At 38.4% G+C, this 23,157-nt stretch overlaps 2 protein-coding genes across 5 annotated transcripts in view; one reads left to right on the top strand and one right to left on the bottom strand.

Annotated features, from left to right (window-relative positions):
* dock10 (dedicator of cytokinesis 10) overlaps positions 1–13,072 on the top strand; it is a 179,092-nt gene extending 166,020 nt beyond the window's left edge. For all 4 annotated transcript variants that reach the window (XM_079611252.1, XM_079611254.1, XM_079611253.1 and 1 more), the window contains 12 exons: positions 2,303–2,518; positions 2,608–2,665; positions 3,292–3,390; positions 5,568–5,674; positions 5,758–5,880; positions 5,978–6,091; positions 7,603–7,749; positions 8,687–8,897; positions 10,307–10,497; positions 11,209–11,309; positions 11,523–11,661; positions 12,396–13,072. In XM_079611252.1, coding sequence (XP_079467378.1) covers positions 2,303–2,518; positions 2,608–2,665; positions 3,292–3,390; positions 5,568–5,674; positions 5,758–5,880; positions 5,978–6,091; positions 7,603–7,749; positions 8,687–8,897; positions 10,307–10,497; positions 11,209–11,309; positions 11,523–11,661; positions 12,396–12,443 — 1,554 coding nt within the window. In that variant the 3' untranslated portion in view covers positions 12,444–13,072. The remainder of the gene's footprint in view (positions 1–2,302; positions 2,519–2,607; positions 2,666–3,291; positions 3,391–5,567; positions 5,675–5,757; positions 5,881–5,977; positions 6,092–7,602; positions 7,750–8,686; positions 8,898–10,306; positions 10,498–11,208; positions 11,310–11,522; positions 11,662–12,395) is intronic.
* Positions 13,073–14,387: 1,315 nt separating this feature from the next.
* Positions 14,388–20,195, bottom strand: sbds (SBDS ribosome maturation factor). The gene is made up of 5 exons (XM_079611262.1): positions 19,970–20,195; positions 18,165–18,294; positions 17,844–18,044; positions 15,768–15,932; positions 14,388–14,766 (listed from the first exon to the last, which is right to left on the bottom strand). The coding sequence occupies exons 1-5, from the start codon at positions 20,095–20,097 to the stop codon at positions 14,638–14,640; spliced, it is 753 nt and encodes a 250-aa protein (XP_079467388.1). The 5' UTR covers positions 20,098–20,195; the 3' UTR covers positions 14,388–14,637.
* Between the last annotated feature and the right edge of the window lie 2,962 nt (positions 20,196–23,157).

A 23,157-nucleotide genomic window follows, 5' to 3' on the forward strand; every position in this document is an offset into this window, starting at 1 on the left:
TGAGGTCGTATGAATTCATATAAATTAGCCACCTCGTAAAAATCATACGCATTGCCGTGAGATCGGGTTGGAAAATATGGTTAAAATGCACTGAAAACTTGCACGTTTACCAAGAAGTGGCAGGCACACAACAGATTTATGAAGAAGATTTTATGACAATAAAGTTTGTAATAGTCCTCAATTGCTCACTTCTGCTAACATTTTGATAACTTTTGATAACCACTGTGTTCTGTGTAGAGCCGCGGTTTGCTGAAGCACTGCTTACACAATTTTACTTAAGCAATTTTACGAAGATAAATATTACTTTTCAAAGACCTGAATGTTCACGTTAGCCATCGTTCTTTTCCATTGTGCCGTCATCTACAAACTAAAATAAAATGTCAGCATAAAAGTCCACAGTGTTAATGTGCTCGGTGTTGGGGACATTTTTCAGTAGCTCAGTTGCCTTTAAAACACTGGAGCTTTTCCAGTAGCTGACTACTTTTTCCAGTAAGTAGCGTTGTAGCGCAACCTAAAGCTACACACCGGTTTGGGTTTTGACGAACCTGCAGTGTATAAAGCAGCAGTTTCTTCTAGATCACAAGATAAACCGTGCTTCACTGCCATCCACTGTTATATCACTCCTTCTGCGGTTCACTGAGAAGAGATCGGATGGATGTAGGCTTAAAGGATGTAGCTTTTGTATGTTATCTATACAAACCAAAGATAGAAATCGTCTGCATCTAAGACTTTAAGCACACATTTAAGGACGCACATACCATTTAAGGAATAGCCATTTTAAATTGATGTTTTATGGCACTCTATATTAAATGTCTATTTCTGTTTAAATTACGATGATGAATCTGTGTTTCTCATTAATTACATAGATAAATCTGTCTCGCCACAATTTTATATTGGGAGCATAACAATAAAGTGCTAGCAGATATTAAGCAGACAGTCTACTAATAACTCTGAGTTAGTTGATGTGTAGCAAAGTCACTTATAGTCAACAGACCAATAGTGTCACAGAGTATTGTGTGTCGGTTATCTTTGGATAGTTTACAGTTTACACAATAAAACAATAGGATAATCTTTGAAATCACAGTTATATTGTATTATATTGTTTTTAACCCCAAATATTTTACTTAAAACATTCTTTATTAACAACTATTCATTTATTTGTAATAGGCAATGTCCTTGTAAAATATATCTGAGTAGTTTCAATGTAGCTGATAGTGACTTGTAGTGTCGCTAACTACTTTTTCACAAGGGTGGCTTGACTGTATCTTAACTACTTTAACTTATGAGTAGCGTGTCAAACTACAGTTTCAGAGTAGCTTCCCCAACACTGAATGTAATCAATTTCTGTATATTAATGTTCCCTTTTAGTCTTCTGCTTTTGTGTTCAAATATGGCACCTCAAAAAATGTCCTTAAAGGAGCCATATTTAACCCTCATCCTCATGCACTTTGTAACACATCTTTCCCTCGCGGGTCAAAATGACTCAAAGCCTTAAAATTATACTTTTTTTTGTCCAGAAAGCTTATTTTATTTCATTTTGATAATATTTTTTCTATTTTCTATTGCTATTTTTTATATATTTTTTGTAATTTTTATTGTATTTGCCTTTTAAATTACTAGATTTGATCAATAAATAGCAAATAAATAGTAATTTTAGCACATTCCTCACATTCTTTCAACTTGAATTCAACATAACTCACAATTTCATGCATAACTTTTAATTCAGCTCAAAATATATTGCATCTGGTGTCTTTGCCGACCTCTTGTGGAAAAATAATAATATAACATATTTCATGATTATCCAATAGATGGCCTTATAGCTCTATATGGAGCAAATGAGCTGTTCCTCTGGGTGCTAAAGCCAGTTTATATTCAGTGTGCATTAAGATACACATGTAGACATTATAAAATAATATTTTGGTAAAGTTTTAGCATATTTATGTGTTTCTATGTGTACTGAAGCATTCCTCGCATTTCTAAGGGCGTCAAATTGACCCACGTGGGAAGGATTTGTAACTTTTTTTAAATTCAAACACAAAACTCCTCGAATCCATAAAAAATAAAGTGTTGTGCATATACATGGTTCAAGTGCGACAAAAGTCCTTGGGTCTTTTGGGTCAAAAACTCAATTTTTACACATTTTTAAAAAACGTACTTTCGGGTCAAAATGGCCCGAGGGAAGGATGAGTAAATGTATTCAAACAGGATTTAGAGAAACGACAGGAGATTTTCAGACTAGAACAGCCCGAATACATGACCTAGTGTTATAACATTAAACAATAGTTATTTTGCCTTCCTCCAGAACACAACATTCCCGGCTGAGGTGAAGGACCTGACCAAGAGGATACGCACGGTGCTGATGGCAACCTCTCAGATGAAAGAGCATGAGAAGGACCCGGAGATGTTGGTGGACCTGCAGTACAGTCTGGCCAACTCCTACGCCAGCACACCTGAGCTCAGACGCACCTGGCTGGAGAGCATGGCCAAGATCCATGTCCGAAACGGAGACCTGTCTGAGGTCAACCAGAGGACAAACAAGTGTATATGAACTTTAGGACGAGGACGCTCATGTGCAATTTTAAAACCTGTGTTCCTTGTCCCCTTCAGGCGGCCATGTGCTACATCCACATCTCCGCACTTATAGCCGAGTCCCTGAGGAGGAGAGGTGAGACCTCCGTGTTTACGTGATGCATGCTGATGTCAATGTGATGGTTTCTCTCCTTTCTTTTTGTAAACTCAGCGTAAATAACCTCGCTGTTAAGCTTTCGTTTGACTTGCTCCTTGATCATTGCTGCTCAGTTGCTGTTGTTTTTTTCAGTGCTGTACTTCATTATGAATGAAAAATGCTCCTAGCTGCTTCCTGCCACTCGCTTTATTCCTCATACTGTGAGTTGTTGTGGCCTTGTCATTGGATGCGTTGTCTTTGCTCTGGTGCTGGCAGTCTGTCTGGCTCTCGCATGTGCATGTGCATGTGCATGAGTGTGAGTTTACATGAGATGCTGGAGCTCTCGCTTCGTTCTGAGTCTGAGATAGGGGTGGGCAGTATGACTAAAATCCTATTCAAATATGACTCATTGAATATAATGGTAACAGCATATAGTTCTTTTTGCTGGAAATTCAGTGAATGGAAATTTCACAGGTGCTACTTCCTATCATTTCATCCTTCTTAACAATATAGCAACATGTCTTTGAACGGACTCTTCTGCCCTTGCGTTCGGTGTGCTGTCATACTGCCCAGCCCTAGGTTGCAAGTAAACCTGTGTTAAACCTGATGCCACTCTGCAATCATAGGTTACTGGAAGTCTGAGAAGGGTCGGATCCCAAGTGTGAGCAAAGAGGGAGGCTGTGTAAATAACTGTAGCCCCTTACTAACTCCCCAAGATGGAGAATGTGAGTTCACCTCCGTACTCTTGACCCCTTCACGGGTCCCAATGTGTCTTACTGTCTAAACTAAAACATTTACTTACTATACAGCGACTTCTGTGCTTCTTCAAGCCGCTCAGTTGACCCGGATCAGTTTAGTGTGTGTAGCACTTTTCACAGTACATATTGTTTCATAGCAGCTTTACAGACAACAATGCTCCAGTACGCGAACCAAAGGCAAATGTGGCAAATAACAAATTCCCTAAAATGTTTAGGTAACATATATATAAATACTAACTGAGCAGCAAGGATCCAAAGCATGGGTTTTGGCCAGATATAACTAAGATATTTATACTTTTGGCCAGATATAACTAAGATATTTATACTTTTGGACAGATATAACTAAGATATTTATACTTTTGGACAGATATAACTAAGATATTTATACTTTTGGACAGATATAACTAAGATATTTATACTTTTGGCCAGATATAACTAAGATATTTATACTTTTGGCCAGATATAACTAAGATATTTATACTTTTGGCCAGATATAACTAAGATATTTATACTTTTGGCCAGATATAACTAAGATATTTATACTTTTGGACAGATATAACTAAGATATTTATACTTTTGGCCAGATATAACTAAGATATTTATACTTTTGGCCAGATATAACTAAGATATTTATACTTTTGGACAGATATAACTAAGATATTTATACTTTTGGACAGATATAACTAAGATGTTTATACTTTTGGCCAGATATAACTAAGATATTTATACTTTTGGCCAGATATAACTAAGATATTTATACATGTCCAAAACCTAAGCTTTGCATCCTTGCTGCTCAGTTAGTTTGTGTACACTACAAAAATATTGTTCAGTATTTGTTCCTTGTTTTCTGTGGGATTGTGAGAAATTCTTAAATCTACAATACTGTGAAAAAGACTATGAAGTTTCCAAATGTTCTTATGAAGCAGTTAATCACTGTTGTTTCAACCCAATTTTGGGTCAAATATGGAAAACCCAGCCGTTGGGTTACATTTTTTAATTACATTTTTAACCCAACGTTTGGGTTTGTCCATATTTGACCCAAAATTGAGTTGAAACAACCCAGCATTTTTTAGAGTAAGACTTATTTTCAGAGAAATCTAACATAAACCTTGCAGCATAAACCTACATTTGCTAGATTTACAGAGTATATTGTATTTTATTGTATGTAATGTCGCTTCTTAACTAAATTTGTCCTGTTCGAAGGATGTTTATATATTTTTAACAGTAAAAACAAAAAGCAAGGCAAACATCTTTGTAAAGAAAACTATTTTTGCTAAGTATGAAGTATAAACTATTCAGTCAGGCTCTTAACACGGCAAAAGATCCATGTTAGTGGTATTTAGTAATGGTAATAGTGCTACCAGTGAAGGCAGCATACGTCAGCTTGTTTTATTATTCTTATTAAAGGAACTACAGGAAGAGAGTGTATGTAAACTGTGCACATTTATCTCATGCTTATGAAATACAGCGGCTCCTAATAGTTTTCAGACACATGTGTCCATTAGTTTAACTCTTGAAATGGGCCGTTGCTCTCAGAAAGGGAATGTGTTAATCAGTTATTATAATCAGGTGTATCTGTAAAGTTTGCTTGTGCAAGGTACCCGTCACGCTGTATAAACAATGATGTGAACAACACTGCACTTGAATGTGAATGAAAGTGTCCACAAGCACTCTCTGCTCACCTGATGTGTTCATGACTCAAGCAAACACTGCCTGAAGACACAATATCACAATATGTGGCACATTACGAGGATGTTTATCACAATGCAAAGACACTGTTTGTTTACATTTAATAGTAGCACTGATTATTTGAAATTAAGTTATTGTGTGATGTTAATGTATGATTTAACAGAGAGAGTAAAGCGGATGGATGAATGGATTGACGGATGATTGGATCCCAGACAGCGATATGGTGTCGGCCCAGATGTGGATTCCACGTGTACCAGATGTGGGCCGGATCTGCCGACACTACGTCGCTGTCTGGGATGTGAAGATGGATTGAATGATGAGTAAATACTGTACGGAGTGAGAACTGATTTGAGAATGGATGGAATACAAGGACTAAAGGGTTAATGGATGAACTGATGGATGGGTAGATATAAGATGGATGAATGAATAACCTGTGTGTGTGTATTAAACTGCAGCATCATTCAGTATGGGTTGGGCCGCCTTCATGAACATCTCTCCGAATGTTAAAGAAGAGGGAGCAATGAAAGAAGACGCTGGCAACCAGGACACTCCTTACACAGAGGTGCGTTCTCACTTTGCACATTTCAGAGGAGTCATGGTCTCAAATGTCTCTCACACACACTGAATAATCCCTCTGTTCTGTAGGACACACTGGTGGAGCAGTTGGAGATGTGCGTGGATTATCTGTGGAAGTCTGAGAGATACGAGCTCATTGCAGAGATCAACAAACCTGTTATAGCGGTCTTCGAGAAGAGGCGAGACTTCAAGGTACTTGGACTGTTTACTGGTTGACTTTAAAAGAAAATGAACATGAGGGAGCATGCTTATCAACTGTGTTTGTGTGTGTGTGCGTGTGTGTGTGTAGCGGTTATCGGAGCTGTACTATGACATTCACCGCTCATACCTGAAGGTGACTGAGGTTGTGAACTCAGAGAAACGTCTGTTTGGTCGGTACTATCGCGTGGCTTTCTATGGACAGGTAAGACACTCAATCACTCAAACTCTTGTAATCATATTTTGGGGGAAAAAAGTGGAAATGTGCAGTTGTTACCTCAACCCACTGGTTCCCAATTCCGATCCTGAAGCCGACCTTTTATTTAGTATTAGTATAATTTTTTTAATTATTTTAAAAAGTGGCTTTGGAGGAAGCAAAAAGATCCACGTGCGCTCTGCCAAAACTGTGTTAGATCTGGGACGTACAGTGACATGGTGTTTTCGAGTTGTTTTTTTCACAGCGCGGAACTTTATATGGTGATTGTGAAACACAAAACACATCACTTACATGATTTTTTTGTTGATTAGGTCCATTTTGATCAAGAACAATGCACTGTGGCTTTAATTCAGCCTCTGTGTGCGGTGTGAATGATGTAATCCGTTAACATGGACCCCGAAAAAAAGTCCGGGTTGAATTACTAGTTCTTCCCATGTTTCATCATCGGTCTCACGCTCAGATTGATATGGTAAATAACAGCGTCATCGTTACTGTCTTTACAGTGAGTACAATCACTGAGCTTTAGGAAGCCTCCGGAGCTGAAGTTCAGTTATGGTAATGAGCGTTTAACTTCAGACAGGCGCAGTAAGCGATAGACCAATCACAACAGACTGGGCCATCTGGCCAATCAGAGCAGAGTATGCTAATCACAACAGACTGGGTCATGGGACTCGTGCTCAGATTGATATGGTAAAATCGATGTCATCGTTACTGTAAATCAGAGCAGAGTAGACCAATCACAACAGACTGGGCTGTCTGACCAATCAGAGCAGAGCAGCTCTCAGAAAGGAGGGATTTAGAGAGACTGATTCATCTAACGAGTCTTTTCAGAATCATTGAAAAATGTTATGATGTGCGATGTTTATTATAGAAAATGAAAGTGTTTTTTTTTTTCACTTTGTTGTAGGAGACTTTAACATAATAGGGGCACTTTAAAATGGTCATAGGGGAGTAATAAGCAATACATATACATTTACATACATATACGTAATACATATTTACTGTCCATACAAGGAACCAAAATGATTTCCCCCAGCGCTTATCTCATAAATCAATGTATTTAAACACTTCTCTATTCTCTCCTGTGTGTTGTATATATCAGGCAGTGGTAAGTTTTCTCATCTTTGGTTCAGTTAAGCTGTTCTGCACCTTTTACGGTTTAACACTCATAATCTCCCTACATGCTAATAATGTGTGTGGCATACGGCACACGTGGTTTGATAAAACGTACCACACTTCTCCTGGGAATGAATCCTGACCTCTAATCCTCAGTATTTATGTGTACATTGTGAGTGCTTTCAGGTAAATGTGTTTCAGACAGAGACATCTAAATGTGCTGTTAACCTTCATTAAAAGTTGAATTCATTGTGCTTTGTCAAACACCGCTGTCGTTTTAACAGCGTGTCGAGTTACCTTTAACACCGATCTCTAATAAGAGCCGTTATATATTTCTTCCTGCCTCGTGATCTCGAAGTCATGTGTCATGTTGTGTCCGCCAGGGCTTCTTTGAGGAGGAGGAGAGCAAGGAGTTCATCTACAAGGAGCCGAAGCTCACAGGACTGTCGGAGATTTCTCAAAGACTCCTCAAGCTCTACTCGGACAAGTTTGGGGCTGATAATGTCAAGATGATCCAAGACTCCAACAAGGTGTGTCCTGCGGGATCCTCCTTACCACCTTTCCCCTTCTTCCTCCCCATGAATAACATCTGGTGTAAACCCTAACACTCAAAATAATGAATTGGTTTGAGTAGGGCCAACTTAAATTATACAAATTAGTTCAATCAAATGAACTTTTATGAGTATTTAGAACTTTCTTTTTCTTTTGAGTTCACAAATCTGACACATTTTAAATGAATTGTTTAATTGGTTTGAGTTATATGAACTTGTTTCTTTTAATTTAGACAAACTTAAATTTAACTGAAACTGGGCTGGGATTTCTATTTCCCAGCATGCTTTGCCATGACACTTAAAAGTGCTAAAAGTAAGTGTTTTGTGCCAGATTAATGTTAAGTGGGAGATTTAGTAGTGTGTAATGTTTTGTTTTGCTAGTTTAGCAGAGTTTCTGGTATTTGGGGTTTTTGGGGACATCATGGTGACGAGTGGAGCATGAGCTTGGTTTGAGAACAGTGTATGTTAAATGTTTTCAATTGCTGTACTCATTCATCAAGTGCTATGCTATGCTAATGCTATCAAAGCATTGGGTCACCAATTGGCAAGGTAGCATTTTTTTAATTAGCTGGTTAAAGCTAGCCAAGTTTCCACTACTAAAAATATTTAAGTTGAGATTACATGATCATTTTAAGTTGTGTGTTGAATAAGCTTACTCAAATATTTCAAGTTAAGAGCAATTAAAATGTATGATTACAAAATAAACATCTGCATGTTCTGCTTACTTAAACGTTACATTTCTTACTTTAAAAAACTTGATGTAACTAATTACCTTAAATTATTTGAGCTTTGCCAACTTATTCGGGTTTACAGTGTAGGACATATCTTTTATAACTAGGTAACTAATAACTAGGAGTCCTAGAAGTAACTAGGATGAGCTTCTTTTTTTTTTAAAGTTCATGTGTGTTTTTCTCAGGTGAATCCTAAAGACCTGGACCCCAGATTTGCCTACATTCAAGTGACCTATGTAGTGCCTTATTTCAATGAAAAGGAGCAGCTGGAGAAGAAGACCGACTTCGAGCACCATCACAACATCAGTCGCTTTGTCTTTGAGACGCCCTTCACTCTTTCTGGGAAAAAACATGGAGACGTGGAGGAACAGTGCAAAAGAAAAACCATCCTGACCAGTAAGGCACTTAAAATCAACGCCAAAATTGAACCAAAAGGAAACCACTTTCATATATAGACCTTTTTTCCCTCGACTAAAACTGTTGCTGTACGCATTGTTAGCCATTCTGGAGCTTCCCCCTGACTCGGCCACTGAATTAAACACGCTCCTCATTTCTAGAGCAGAAACTCAGCTTCCTATTCCTTTTAGGACGTTTGGTTGTGTATGCCATTTTTAATAGTTAAATTATTGCAGACATTGTGCACCCTTCAAAGTTATAAAAAACATATCTGTTCATCTGTCAGGCTCTGTTTACTGTCGCAGAGATTTGTGTGATATCAGATAGGGAAGTTATTTCAGTGAACTTTCAAGGAGCATTTTTCTCAAATTTTCTCATGAAAAAAAAAAAAACTAAACAAAACAATAAAAACTTTTACTGCACTTTTAACCCATAAATCGATTACGGAAGTAAAATGGGTTGCAAATGCCGGTTCAAGCTGACTTCACACGAGCAATGACACGGACACATTGACTGAAGTATAAAAGTATCGTGCACTGCAAAAGACTGATTTTCTTGCTCAGTATTTTTGTCTTGATTTCCAATACAAATATCGAAACATTCTTATATCAAGACACTTTTACTGGAGAAGCAAAATGGCACAAGAAATGAAGTCTTTGTTTTCTGAAAAACTGATCAAAATGAAGTGAGTTTATGCTTGAAACATGAAAAGAAAATCTGCAAATTGGGTCAGAAAAATCGACTTGTTTTGCCCCAATGGCAGATATTGTTTTCTTGTTTTAAGCATTAACCTACTTGATTTAGATTTATTTTACTATTATTTTTCAGAAAAAAAAATAAGAATTAATATCTTAAGTAATTTTGATTCTCCAGTAAATGTCGTGATTTACTAAAAAACGTAAATGTTTTGTACTGCAAAACAAGACTGAGTAAGAAAATAATGTGTTGCAGTGTGTGCAATATGTATTTTATAGAATATAGAAAGACTGCCCGATACTTATTTTTCCAATACAGAATGATAGCCGATTTTTTTTTTTTTTTTTTTTACAGAATTAGACAACAAAACACAATTAATTACTTTTCCCTTGAAAAAGTAAAGTAAGGGATTACTCTTAATTTGTCTGTACTTTAATTACAGTTACTTCCGGTGTAATTGCATTAAATGCTGTATAGACTATAGAACTTAAAAACAATAGTGGATTTAAAATGCATGTTTCAATGTAACCCTCTCCCTTTAAATACTTCGGTCAGTTCAAGAATAATGCAATGATTTACATTATAGAATCAAAAGAGCAGTTTAATGTCTATGCTTGTATCGTTCAACGGGTGGAGGTTGATGTGGGGATACTAAGAGAGTAATTAACTCAGTAATCTGATCTGCAGTGTGTGTGTGTGTGTGTGTCCTGCAGCCAGCTCTAGTCTGCCCTTCCTAAAGAAGCGCATCGAGGTGGTGGAGCAGCAGAGCACAGAGATGAACCCCATCGAGGTGGCGATCGACGAGATGAGCCGGAAAGTGTCTGAACTCAAGCAGCTGTGCAACATGGAGGAGGTGGACATGATCCGCCTGCAGCTCAAACTGCAGGGCAGTGTCAGTGTGAAGGTGAACTACTCGCACAGCAGTGTGTGTGTGTGTGTGGATACATCCTGAATTACTCTTCAGGCATAGCGCATCATCATAAATGCCTGTCTGGTGGTTCCTTGTCTCCACGTTGTGCATTTGAAATAGTTTAAAGGTGCAATGTGTATTATTTCTGAGGATCTATTGACAGAAATGCAATATAAGATCCATAACTATATTTTCAGTGGTGTATAAAGACCTTACTTAATGAACCGTTATGTTTTTATTACCTTAGAATGAGTCATTTATATCTACATATATATTAAGGCACCCCCTTAAATGAAGGTTTATTGTGACCTCATGTTTCTACCGTAGCCGACAGCGAACACACAGCGCTACAGAGTTTGCAATGCGGGGAGAAATGTTACGTCGGCCACCGTAGCTTCTCATTCGAGTTTGAAAAGGGAGGGATAGGCCATTAGTCTCTTTCTTCTGTTGGACAGAAAAGAAGATATTTTGAAGAACATTGGTAACCAGACAGTTGATGAAATCCATTGACTTCTATAGTATTTTTTTTTTCCTAATATGGAAGTCAATGGGGTCCATCAACTGTCTGGTTACTCATCTTCTTTTCTGTTCAGCAGAAGAAATAACATGCAGGTTTAGAACAACATGAGGGTGAATGAATGAGGACAGGATTTTACAAAAACTGTAAAATAAGAATGTATTTCATGAAGTTTGTGTGTGTTTTAGGTAAATGCGGGTCCCATGGCCTACGCCCGAGCCTTCCTCGAGGAGAAGAACGCCAAGAAATACCCAGACAACCAAGTCAAACTCCTGAAAGAGATCTTCAGGTACTTCTTCATGCATTGTAACGGCCCATCCAGGAGGATTCATAAAAACCGTGACTTTCCTTCGCTCTGGCACAACTCTAGATGTGTGGTCTCAGATATGAAGAGTGCAAATCTCTCTGTGCGCTTGCCTGTGCATTTATGAAGTGACGTACACTAACTTTAGAAAGGTTTAAGTGTGTTTGTAACTGTACTGTGCTGTTTCTCGTCGCTCAGGCAGTTTGCAGACGCGTGTGGACAGGCCCTGAGAGCGAACGAGCGTCTCATAAAAGAAGATCAGCTGGAGTATCAGGAGGAGATGAAAGCTCACTATAAAGACATGCTGACCGAGCTCTCCGCCATCATGAATGAGCAGGTCAGCGCGCATGCACACACACACACACACACACACACACACACACACACACACACAGTCCTCAGCATTAAACGCTAGAATGAGACGGAAAAGGAAGTGTGCATAAATTTTTATAAATCGAATTGTTACGTTATAAATGTTTCTGCCCCCGCTCTTAATTTTGGACTAATGCTTTTACAAATCTTCATATTAACTGGCTTTCTATTAACACATTACTGTGGATGACACCCGCATGTGGTCTCCCAGTGGCTTACATTATTGCCAGTTTAGTGTAAAGTGATTAATTTACAGCAATACAAAAGATATCATCTATACTTTCATGTCCGAGAACATTATTTTTGTCTTATATTTCATAATGAATATGTGCAAAGGATTGTGGGTGATTTAAGGCCGCAAAGGATAGATCCGATGTGTCCTTCAGGACAGGGCGACTGAAGGCTGCCTTCCAAGATCCTTCACACTGAGATATTTCAGCGACATTCGCCTTTAGAGATTAAATGCATCAGATATACAGTAGCCTTAAGTAATTTTTTTACTGTACTTAAGCATATAAATACCATAATGTTTGCAGATATTTAATAAGTTCGAAAAACAATGCAACAGCCAGTTAATGTGCGGCCCATGTCTGGTTTGGTTTTGGTCTGTGTGATACTTAAACCGTGATATATAGATCATGTTTTGCTGGTACGCAGTTACTCTGTATGTTGATCGCATGTTTTTTCTGCCTTTCAAAGATCCCGTTTACAAGGCAGCCAGGAACCGAACGCCACAACGCCGTCTGAGCCGAGAGTGAGCTTCGGAAACTGCTTGCAGACATTTTTATCCAAAATGGCTGCCGGGTTTTTCTGACTGGAGGGATTAACAGAATCGTGATTTTAATGAAATAGAAAAGACAAAAAGGAAAAGCAATGTAGTATTGTGGATGAAGCATATGACTGTGTTTTTTTGCATTGCACACACACACACACACCCCTACATAAACTCACCAATACATCTCAACAAACATGCATAGCATCAAATATGCCTTCTTATCCCAGAGTCTGCTCTTCTAGCAAACAGTGACCTTAACTCACTAAGCAAATCTCGTTCAACATGTTTTATAGGGCTTTCACTTCATTGCTTTCAGATGTAATTTTTCCACTGATATCTGAATACTGTTATGAGTATGATTGTCATGTTTCATTCTGTGTTTTCCTCATAATCGTGATGAACATCTCTAGTTCCTGAGTGAATGTAAAGCCGTTCTAACATTGAGTCGCAGCTCATTCATTTTACAAACGCAAATGTGCTATTTTATACGTTTTTTTATGATTGACAATGTTTTACTGTTACTTTGTGTACTGTTGTAAATTGTAAATAAGAATAATTAAAATGTCAAATGTTTTTTTATATATTAAAATATGATATATGATTGTTTGTACATTTTTAACCCCTTATATTGGCATTTTCATACTCCTAAAGGTTCAGACCTTTATTTTGAAATAGTGATGAACATGAAAAATCATGAAAGACTGGTAGAAACCTCAGTTTGTTTTCATGCCAAGAGTTCAAAAGATAGCATCCGTTCAATTATTTTAGAAAAAAGGTCTGAAAATGTTTTGAATATAAATAAATAAATAACAGATTCAGCATTAGTGATGTGGCAGCGAGCTATAATGCACATACGTGATCTTTCTGTGTTTCTTAGAGGTTGAATGCATTTCAAAATCTGCCAAACTTCCAATGCTACTTCTGAATAGGATGTCTACTTCATAAATTGTATGACAATTGTAAAAATAATGGTTCAGACTCAAACAACATATGGAGATGGAGGCACCCTTATAAGGGCTGTAATGTCCACTAGTGCAAAAGTGTGGTACTGCGCCCAAACAAAATCTCACTGAAAGCTTATTTTTTGAGTCCACCAGGTTTTTAAAATATATATTTTATATAAAATATGAATACAATTTTTAACATTGTACATTTTCATAAACTCAAACTTCTAGAACTTTTTTCTGTTTAACTTAATTTATTTTACTTCTACAAAAATCTGCCAAATGTCTTCTTTAAAACAAGACCAATCTTACATCTATACTCCAAAGCATTCTTGAATTACAACCATTTAAGTTCGAAATGTGCATTTTCATGTCTATTAAAAAAAAGGGGGGTGTCACTTAAGGGGTTAATGCAGGACACTGATTTAATAAAATGTCCAAAACTGAAAACTCAAAATAACGAGGTGAAATACAAACACAAAAGGGTGGCAGGTTTGGTTAATGTCTCCTCACTTTGCGCAACGAATTAACATTATTTGTGGAAACAATAATACCATTCTAACATTTGTGGTAAAGAGAGAAACAACAAAACTTTTATTCATCAAGGATGCATTAAATTGATAAAAAGTGACAAGACATTTATAATGTTACAAAAGATATATACTTAAATTTTGCATGTTTGTGATACCGTAAGATGAACGAAACGCACCCCCTTATTGAATATATATATATATATATTTTCTTTTTGGCAAGGAAAGATTTTATTTGTGAAACTTCACTATCACATGAATTTATGTTTAAGTGATCCACTTAAGTAGCCTCAAAGAGATGTTATATGATTCCCGGCCAGAATTCATGTCATATATTTTTCTTACATCATTAAATTATAAAACAAGCTAACTAATAAACTATAAGAAGGTTTATCTGGCACCAAGCGAGCACATTTAAATGATAACATAAGGACTAGGTGACGATGCTTCATTGTATAATTTATTGTATATTATTATTATTTCTCTTATTAATCTAACAATTCAAATTTTCACAGAAAATAAATTATTGCAACCATGCAAAATGTTGTCTTTTTGGGAACAGTTTTAAATAATTTACCAATCCTGTTCCAGTTGCAAAAATACTGCTGCAAAAAGTGATATAACTGGTTAAAGAGGCTCTCGTGTAAAATGAATCCGCAATAGTTTAATGTGTTGAGGCGAAGATGAAGAGGTCACTCTAGCTTCTCGTCTCCTTCCTCCACGTCTTTGAGACTGAGCACCTCCAGTGTTCCCTTTCCTTTAGTCTCGCAGCGGATCAGCTCGTCTATTTCACGGAAGCAACCTGGATCTATCAAACACACCTGAGGAAAACACACGCGGGAAACACCATCACCTTAACTCAAACTAATATATAATCAATATTTCATTTCATATAAACACCGGTTTATAATAGCAGATGCATTTCCAGTATGTGATATTTAGATGCCACATCAAATCTGCCAAATCTGTCTAGTCTTTATTTCCATTTTAGTACAAACATCCTCAAATGAATATATATATATATATATTAATATTACAGATTTACGTTGGAGAATATATGGGGCGCTGTTGAGCTCGGGATGGCCGAAGCCTCTGTCCTTCTTAGTATGATCATCATTACATATGTAATGTGCAGTTCAGTACACTGAAAATTAACTATTTAAATTCATGAATGAATCCGAAATGAGAGCAACAGACGGGACAAAATAACATAATAACGGGACAAAATAACACAATAACGGGACAAAATAACATAATAACGGGACAAAATAACGGGACAAAAAATGTCCTTCTGTATTACACAATTTTCACTTGATCTTTTTATAAATGTGAACTTATAAATATTTGAAGACTACGTGCTGTTTAAATGTATTTTTTATCATTATCATCATAAATATCAGTAACACATCAGTACAATAAGGTGTCATTTACAGTATTTATTCATCCTTATTGTTAGTTAATAAAAAAAGTCCAAGCGTTTTTGCTAATGTATTGAAATTGGTACTGAGAACTGTGAAATGTGACTGGCACTGGTAGTGCTGGTGCCGTGGCAACCACATGCTGGTGCACAACAAAGAGAGAACAGACTGCAGAGAAATACTAAATTGACACTTAAAATTACAACAAAAAAAAGTTGCATCTCTGTTAATTAAAAATGAAAGTTCATCTAAACTCACTTATAAACTTGTCTGTTGTGGGATAACTAGTCGATTAGTTGATCATGCTGGTATATCCCTCGTTTATAGACCAAAGGTTAAATATTTGGTCACGTTCTTGACATCCTGTCTATAAAATGTAATGGACTGACCCGGAAGACTCTTACCATTTCAAGCTGATCATCAAAGTCCTCGTCCTCCACGGCCTTGATTAACGGCCGGAGCTTTTCCTTCAGTCTCTTCCCATCCTTGGCTGGCAAGACGAAGCGCAGCCGCATGTGCGCTCTCTGAATCTGAATGGACTCCTTCAGCTGCTTGATGACCTCGAGAGCCTGGAGGGGGCGGCACTGACCTTCATCAGACTCTCAGGGGCGTTTACACCACAGCAGTTCAACTGAAAACTGTAAACTTTGTATGCGTTTTGGCCGTTCATGCACACGAAAACGGCATTTTGGGTGCATGCAAACTTTTGAAAGCGGTCTCCGTGTAAACAACAAAGACACAGTCTTGCACATGCGTATTACGTGTTCAGTCTATAGCGCAGAACACAGCGTTTTTAGTCGTTTCCACGGATCGTGTGAATGAGGATCGCTTTGACAATGTCTGTATGCGGAAAACTCAAAGGAAAACTTCAGTTTTAAGCATATCGCTGAGGTGTAAACGTACGCTTAGAGAACATATCACTATCAACCAGGGCTCGACGTCAACACCCGCCGACCGGGTGGATTTCAGTGGTGTGTAACGCCGTCACTCCTCTAGACACTGTGTATTGCGCATCATTTTACTCATTCTCGCAGATTTTGGGTTCACACCCCGAAGTGTGCGTGCATAAAGCCATAAAGCCATAAAGTTCATTTTTGCTGCTCATACAGTCGAATGCACACAAAATAATGACAAAGTGCCAGTCTTGGCGAGTATTCACGTAAACGGTCAGTTATGTTTTAAGTGAAAGTAAACAGTGGAGAAAGAACAGTGTGATGGATCTGTGCATCGGGTCTTAAAGCGACAGCAGCCTAATAAACCTGCTGCCCAATTATGAGATCAACTGTAAAATATCTATATCGCAGTTCGATGTCAGAATTGTGGCCAGTAAAAATGCTGAGTGGCTAGTAGGGATGCTCATTTCAGTTCATTTTCCCGACCGACAACCGGCGTTTGTTATCCGATTATTAACCGTTAACTGATAAGATTATAATATTGAATCGGCATTAAATAAAAATAAAATTAACGAGTGTCTGTGACCCGTTAAAAATACAGCAGCAGAACAGACCAACAGCAGAACCTGGATCCACATGATCACGCACCTGCAGCGTTTCTGACAGTGACAACAGAGAAAAACAGAATTAAATAATATATATTAAAAAAAATATAGGCCTACACTAAATATATTTTTTAAACTTAAATAATTAACAATTTAAGATGACAAGAAGAAAACACTGAATCAGGTTGAAGCTTTGAAAAAGCAGGGTTTTTTCCCCATCAGACTAAGTTTTTTCGTCAAATAAAAATAGCAGGCCTCAATCCACAGCTTGTCTAGTTCTTATTTTTTTTAAGTAACATGTCTACATGACGTGGGGTTAGTCTGGGTCTCCGATGGCACAGATGTCCCGGGAATACAGAGATAGCGTATCGCTAGTGGCCAACTTCGGAAAGCGCCTTTCATTTGCGTGTGGATGTTTGCTTCGCAGTGATAGCCGATTGCACTGTACTCGCACTACTGCTTTATTTTAATACTGCGTAGCATATTTTGCAAGTAACTTCGTCGCCCTTTCTGTCGAAATGGTCCCACACAGTAGGCAGCTACTTCTTTTCGCTTGCTTCATTTAACGTTAGCTTGCTCAGCAAAATATGTCTTTAGGCGCGTGCGGTTGCGCGTGCTGATGCTCCCCGTGACTGAGTTAACAAATATAGGCTATATACTATTTTTTTTAACCATGCAGCAAACAAACAACAACAAAAAAAGCTAAAAATATATCTTTATTTTTTTACTTTTACACCGTTTAACTGATAGTATTAATCGGTCAAAATGTTTACTTTCGGTTAACGGTTAAACAGTCAATATGAGCATCCCTAGAGGCTAGTAACTTTGGGAAACCGCTTGCCACAGTAGCTGGAGAGTACGAGTTAATGTCAAGCCCTGCTATCAAACAGCATCACTTGATGTTAGTGACCTCTTCAGTGGTCATGTAATTAGCCTGGTGTGTGGCTACACACAGATCGTCACATGATCAGTGTGTCCTCACCTGCTGTTTAGTGCTCTTGTTCGCCTTGACGGAGAAGTGAATGTCCTTCATCGCTCTCTCTATGAGGCTGACTGTGTACGGGCGTTTGGTCTCGGGGTTCACACATTTTTCTGCCACAATAGTTGCGATATCCCGAAACATCTGCTCCAGCTGACTCTGCCGCTCCCTGTCCGACACCTGCAGCTCTCCTTTAGACAAAACCTGAACACATGGAAGGATTCGGAGAAAACATGTCAACTGAATACACTGTTGTAATGATGAAAACAATCTTCTTCTTCTTCCTGTGAACACACAGATGATCATGCGGAGTCTGAAATTCACCTGTTTGCATATTTCTGTCAAGTCATCCGTGCCAAAAGCGTTTGACAGGTCCTCTTTCTTCGCCACCTGACCCTTAGACACATTCACAAACACGGTGTTCGTCTGCAGGACTTCATCAAGGTCTTTCTCCCTGGAAGCACAGTTGATGCGTGCACATTACAGTAATGTCACTTAAGAAAATTACTAATCGTTTTACCAAGTGATCCATTACTTCATATAACCTTACAAATCCAAGACAGGGTTTCCAAAATGGGGCTTTGTGGATTGATAAAAGCTAATAATTAACTGCATGAATAGTCAAATTAAATAAAAACGATATGGCCTTTCAAATAGCAAAAGGCTGCAATGGCAGTCTAATGCGCTGCGTTTCTAGACCGAAGAGCCCACTGTGTTCATTTACACACGTACAGCTTGAGGGTTTCACTTTTGTGAAGAATTCAGGACATATTTATTAATAACTTAGTGAAAAATAAAATTATTAATTATTATAATATTTTTATTGTACTTTACAGTTGTAATATATTTCTGTCTTATTTTGCTACAATTAGAGGTAATATTAATAATATCAAATACTTTATTGAATATAATTTCATTATTAATATTGTCTGGGTTCCTAAAAACACCAGTGTGAATGTGATGTTGATACTTCCTAACAAATCAATGTAAAGACTTTATTTTTTCCGTTTGACCACTGAAAGAGGTCTCACGCCAGGGTCACACACACTCTGTGTGCGTATTGTTAACATGTTAACAGATTAGAGCGTTCACACGGATGCGGTTCGGCAATGTCTTCAGGAGCGGTGAGACATCACACCCATCACTCCGACCTGCAGATACACACACTTCATCGGTTTCTTTGTTTAAAGAGTCTAGTTTTGCTGATCTGCGCGCGCTGAAGCAACACTTACATACACCAAACTTCAGTTTTATTCCTATCTATATTCTGAAGCTGGTTTTTACAGAGGGGGTAGTTGTAGTTATAATTTGTCTGAGAAAATTAATAATTTTTCTGACAGTATTTTCGGATGTGATAAAAAGATCCAAAATCTCCCCTGTAAAAAACTTTTACTCTAATATAAAAAAATATGGGAAAAAAACCCTGAATGTTCAAATGTTCAGATTTTTGTTCAAGAAATGTATGCAAATTAGTGCATATTTAATTAGAAAACGCCTAATTTGCATATTTAAACATAACATTTCAGAACACTTGTAATTTAAAAAAAAAGGTGCAAATCAATCAACTGGGGAAGTATGGTTTTATCTATTAGTTGTTGTTGTTTTACCCTATACACATGTGGTGTCTTGCCTTAAATGTGAATACGTCTATGACCGATTGTATAACTGTACAGTGTAAAAGACACTTCTGTATTTGAAATAAAAATAATGAATACATGTTGTTTGTAGTAAACAGCTGCGCACTGCAAATGCGTCATATCATATGTGACAACACAACGAGCGCGTGCTGCACTGCAGAGCATGTTGTGTGTGTGTGTGTGTATGTGTGTGTGTGTGTGTGTGAACCATAGACTGTAAAAAAAAGATGTGACCCATAGTTAAAAGAAAGATGTGACCCTGGCGCTAGTTGGTAAGAGTGTGCCAAAGTGTGAGCACTCTTCAAAAGCTACTATTTATATAAATAATATCAAAAACAACAAAACAAGCAAAGGTACGCAATAAAAATCCGTCCAATAGTAGGCTAATGTATCAGTAATTTAACACGTTAACATTGTTAATAGAAACAATAACATTATAAACACAATATATATATAATAAATAATATTATGAGTTTTTCATAACACACTCACGCTCCAGATCTCCAGCTCATCACTTTGTTTTTATAACAGGCTATTTCAAATCTTTTCCCTCCTTTCTTCATCCTCACGACGGCAACATTTGTTAGCCTGATCTGGTTTGTAGGTGTAAATATTGACATGGTTGGTTATGTTCAGCTCAACGCGGTGCTCCAGTGCTGCGTTTCTTCCTGCCCGCCTCTTCCTCGCTCGCAAACTCGGGGATGATCTGCGAATCCTCGCCGCAGCGACTCCTGGAGGACTGGAGTTACGGCACGATGCGCTGCTACATTAATAAGAGATTGAGAGGGGGATGCAATCATAGACAGTAGGGTGCAATGCAACATATTTCTGCTGCATGCAGAGGCGCTAGTCACCATCAGTACTCGAGCACAGCTCCTTTACAAGTCCTGCTAGCACACGAAAACATGCAGATACAGTGATACAGTTGCCAGGTCTGCGGAAAAGAACCAGCACGATCAAAAAGATCTATTCAAAAAGACTAAACAAAATAGTCCAAACTAGCCCAAATATCAATATCAACGAGACAAGAAATTAAGAGACATACGATTAAGAGTGAATGTGTGCATATTTTTTTAAACATAAATTATTTGCAAATACTTCAATTGATTACTTTATAGACCAAGGACTTTTACCATTCTTATTTCTATCTCTTTATTTCCTTAAATGTTTTTGAATAATTTAACAATTAATAATAATAAAAAAGCATTATGGGCACCCAGGGAACCTTGTGAAGCTAAAAATAGGGTGACGCCTGTAAGGTAGGTTGGGAAACAGGGTGCGCTCTAGTTCGTGACCACAGTTTTTTATTACTGTTCCCAAAGATAGACTCACCTGCACTCTTCACACTTCGCAATAAACATGTCGCATACAACAAAGTACCCGCTTACCACCATGGTGTTTAGGACATGAACCAGAGGAGCATGTAAATATCATGCTACATAAATTCCATATACTACATAAATGAACCATATCTTTGGTTAATTTACCTGACAATTTCCTTTACAGAAGAGCAAATTCCTCTAAAAGAGCTGCACAGCGAATCGCGTCTTTTTAAAGATACCATTCCAACCGTGTCCTTCTGGAAGCAGGCGATATCTCTCCCTCGGACGGCCACGGTCACTGTCTGCACTGTTTGGGCCATGCCCACACTTAACCACTTTCATGGATGGTTCATGTGCTCACTGCGAGAGCATGCCCATTGGGACGTCATGGCTCGCATACTTCTTCAAGAGGCCGAGAGTCTCCTCAGCTGCTCCCCGACCTGGTCCTTTCACCTCCGGGTGCGAGGCCTCAGCGGCGAATGCGAACTTAAAGGTGGGGTAAGCGGTATTTCAAAAAGGCTGTTGGATATTGTTGATATTTAAAATCTACCCAAACAAACACACTCATCTCTTCTTTCTTATACTGACCGCTCCAAGTCAGTCTCGAACACCAATCGCCAGCATGCGAGGCAATGACACTAAACCCCTTCGCCTCAGCCGAGGTGAGCCTTATCTTACATGGTCATTAAAAGAGTACTTTTCTCTTTCCCTGGGTCACAAACACACAATGTTCATGGCCCTTATTTTCACGATGGTCAGACATCGAGCGCTCGCACCAGAGCCTTGGTGGATGCGACTGCAACCAGTCTTGGTACTCGGAGCTCACGCTGATGGCTTCGGCTCCTCCCTGGCAGATTCCCCTGAAGAAGGACCTTGTTTTCTCAGAGGCAGGGCACAATCTGACCACGACACGGTGGGTGACCTAACTAGTGTTCCTGAGAGGACAGTGGTTAGGCTAAACTCTCCTAGACCTCACCTCATCCTCTCTTGGGATCTTTTTCTGGTCCTACAGGCCCTGCAGAGAGCAGACTGCAATCTGTCACGCCCACTGGAGCCTCATCAATAGGGCACGCATGCGCTGAACATCTCTAAAGTAAACTAACTCAGGTTATGTTCAGAGAGCAATTTGCTATGGCTACTTACATACCCTGATATTTACCTCCGTTTTTTCATCTGAAAGTTAAGGTTATCCACTTTCTTACCTTTAACTAACTCAGGTATGTCACATAACCTGCTTCCAGGACTGCTCTGTAATGGAGCATCAGTAATAATGCAGGTCAGGTGCTCTGAGGAGCCAGCAAAGGAATCATGTTAAATGTGTACTATACTGCTATTTTATATAACGATTATATGACTGAAAGTAATGCAAGTCCAGTGAAGGGGTTAAATGTGAACATGGGCAGTTTATTTAAAGAGAATACAAACCAAACTAAAACATATCTTAACAGACTTCAGACTTGAACAGGCTTGACTATGAACAGAACAGGCTTGACAAACTCACCAAGCAATGGGTTACACTAACAAAGCTTGACAAGAGACATAACACAAATGGGGTACATGACAGCATCACATGATGGGATCAGGAAATCACATAACAAAACCCGGAACATTACTGTGACATGAAAACCTGATACAAAACCAAACATGACACTGAATATGTAATATATATTACAAATAATAAGTTTAAGGAATCATGCTGCAGTGATGATTGATGCCAGGAGTGCTGCAGGGTGAGGATCAATGATGGTCCTGGTCAGGAATGATGATGACCAAGGATGTTACGGGTGGATGGTCAGTGATGTTGACTGGTTGCCAGCAGTTGGAGGACTGGTTGCGGCTGGGTGTTGGAACAATGGTTACTCCAAGTGTCTCCATTTCAATGACCAATGCATTTGACCTTTGGAGCTGTTAGCTGGTTGCTGGATGTTGAAGCTTGGCTACTGTTGGTCTTTTTTCAATCTTTTTGGATTGGCTCTTTCTTCCAAGATATGCATATTTTAAGTGTTTTTGCCTTTAATCTGTGTACTCCACAGCATAATGTAAGCTTGCAGGATATTGACTGAGTTGGGGAGCTCCATGAGCGAGGAACCAGTCTTAGTCCTAAATAGTTCCTTCTTGGGTGGGACGACCTGTCTTGAACTCTTTAAGGTTCACTAAGATACTGTTTTCCCCAGCAGGACTGTCATCATTGTGCTGTGTTGCAGTTTGGGATTTTTCACATGCTGGCAAGGGCTGTAATTGGATGACAATCAGATAGATCCAATGATCAACTTTCACCATGAACACTGCTGTAGTCAGGTAGGACAGAAGGTGGTTTTCTTGCTGAGCCATGTATTTTAACCCAGTACTTGTTGCCTT

This window comes from Phoxinus phoxinus (genome assembly GCF_949152265.1).
Source record: "Phoxinus phoxinus genome assembly, chromosome: 4".
Taxonomy (NCBI): domain Eukaryota; kingdom Metazoa; phylum Chordata; class Actinopteri; order Cypriniformes; family Leuciscidae; genus Phoxinus; species Phoxinus phoxinus.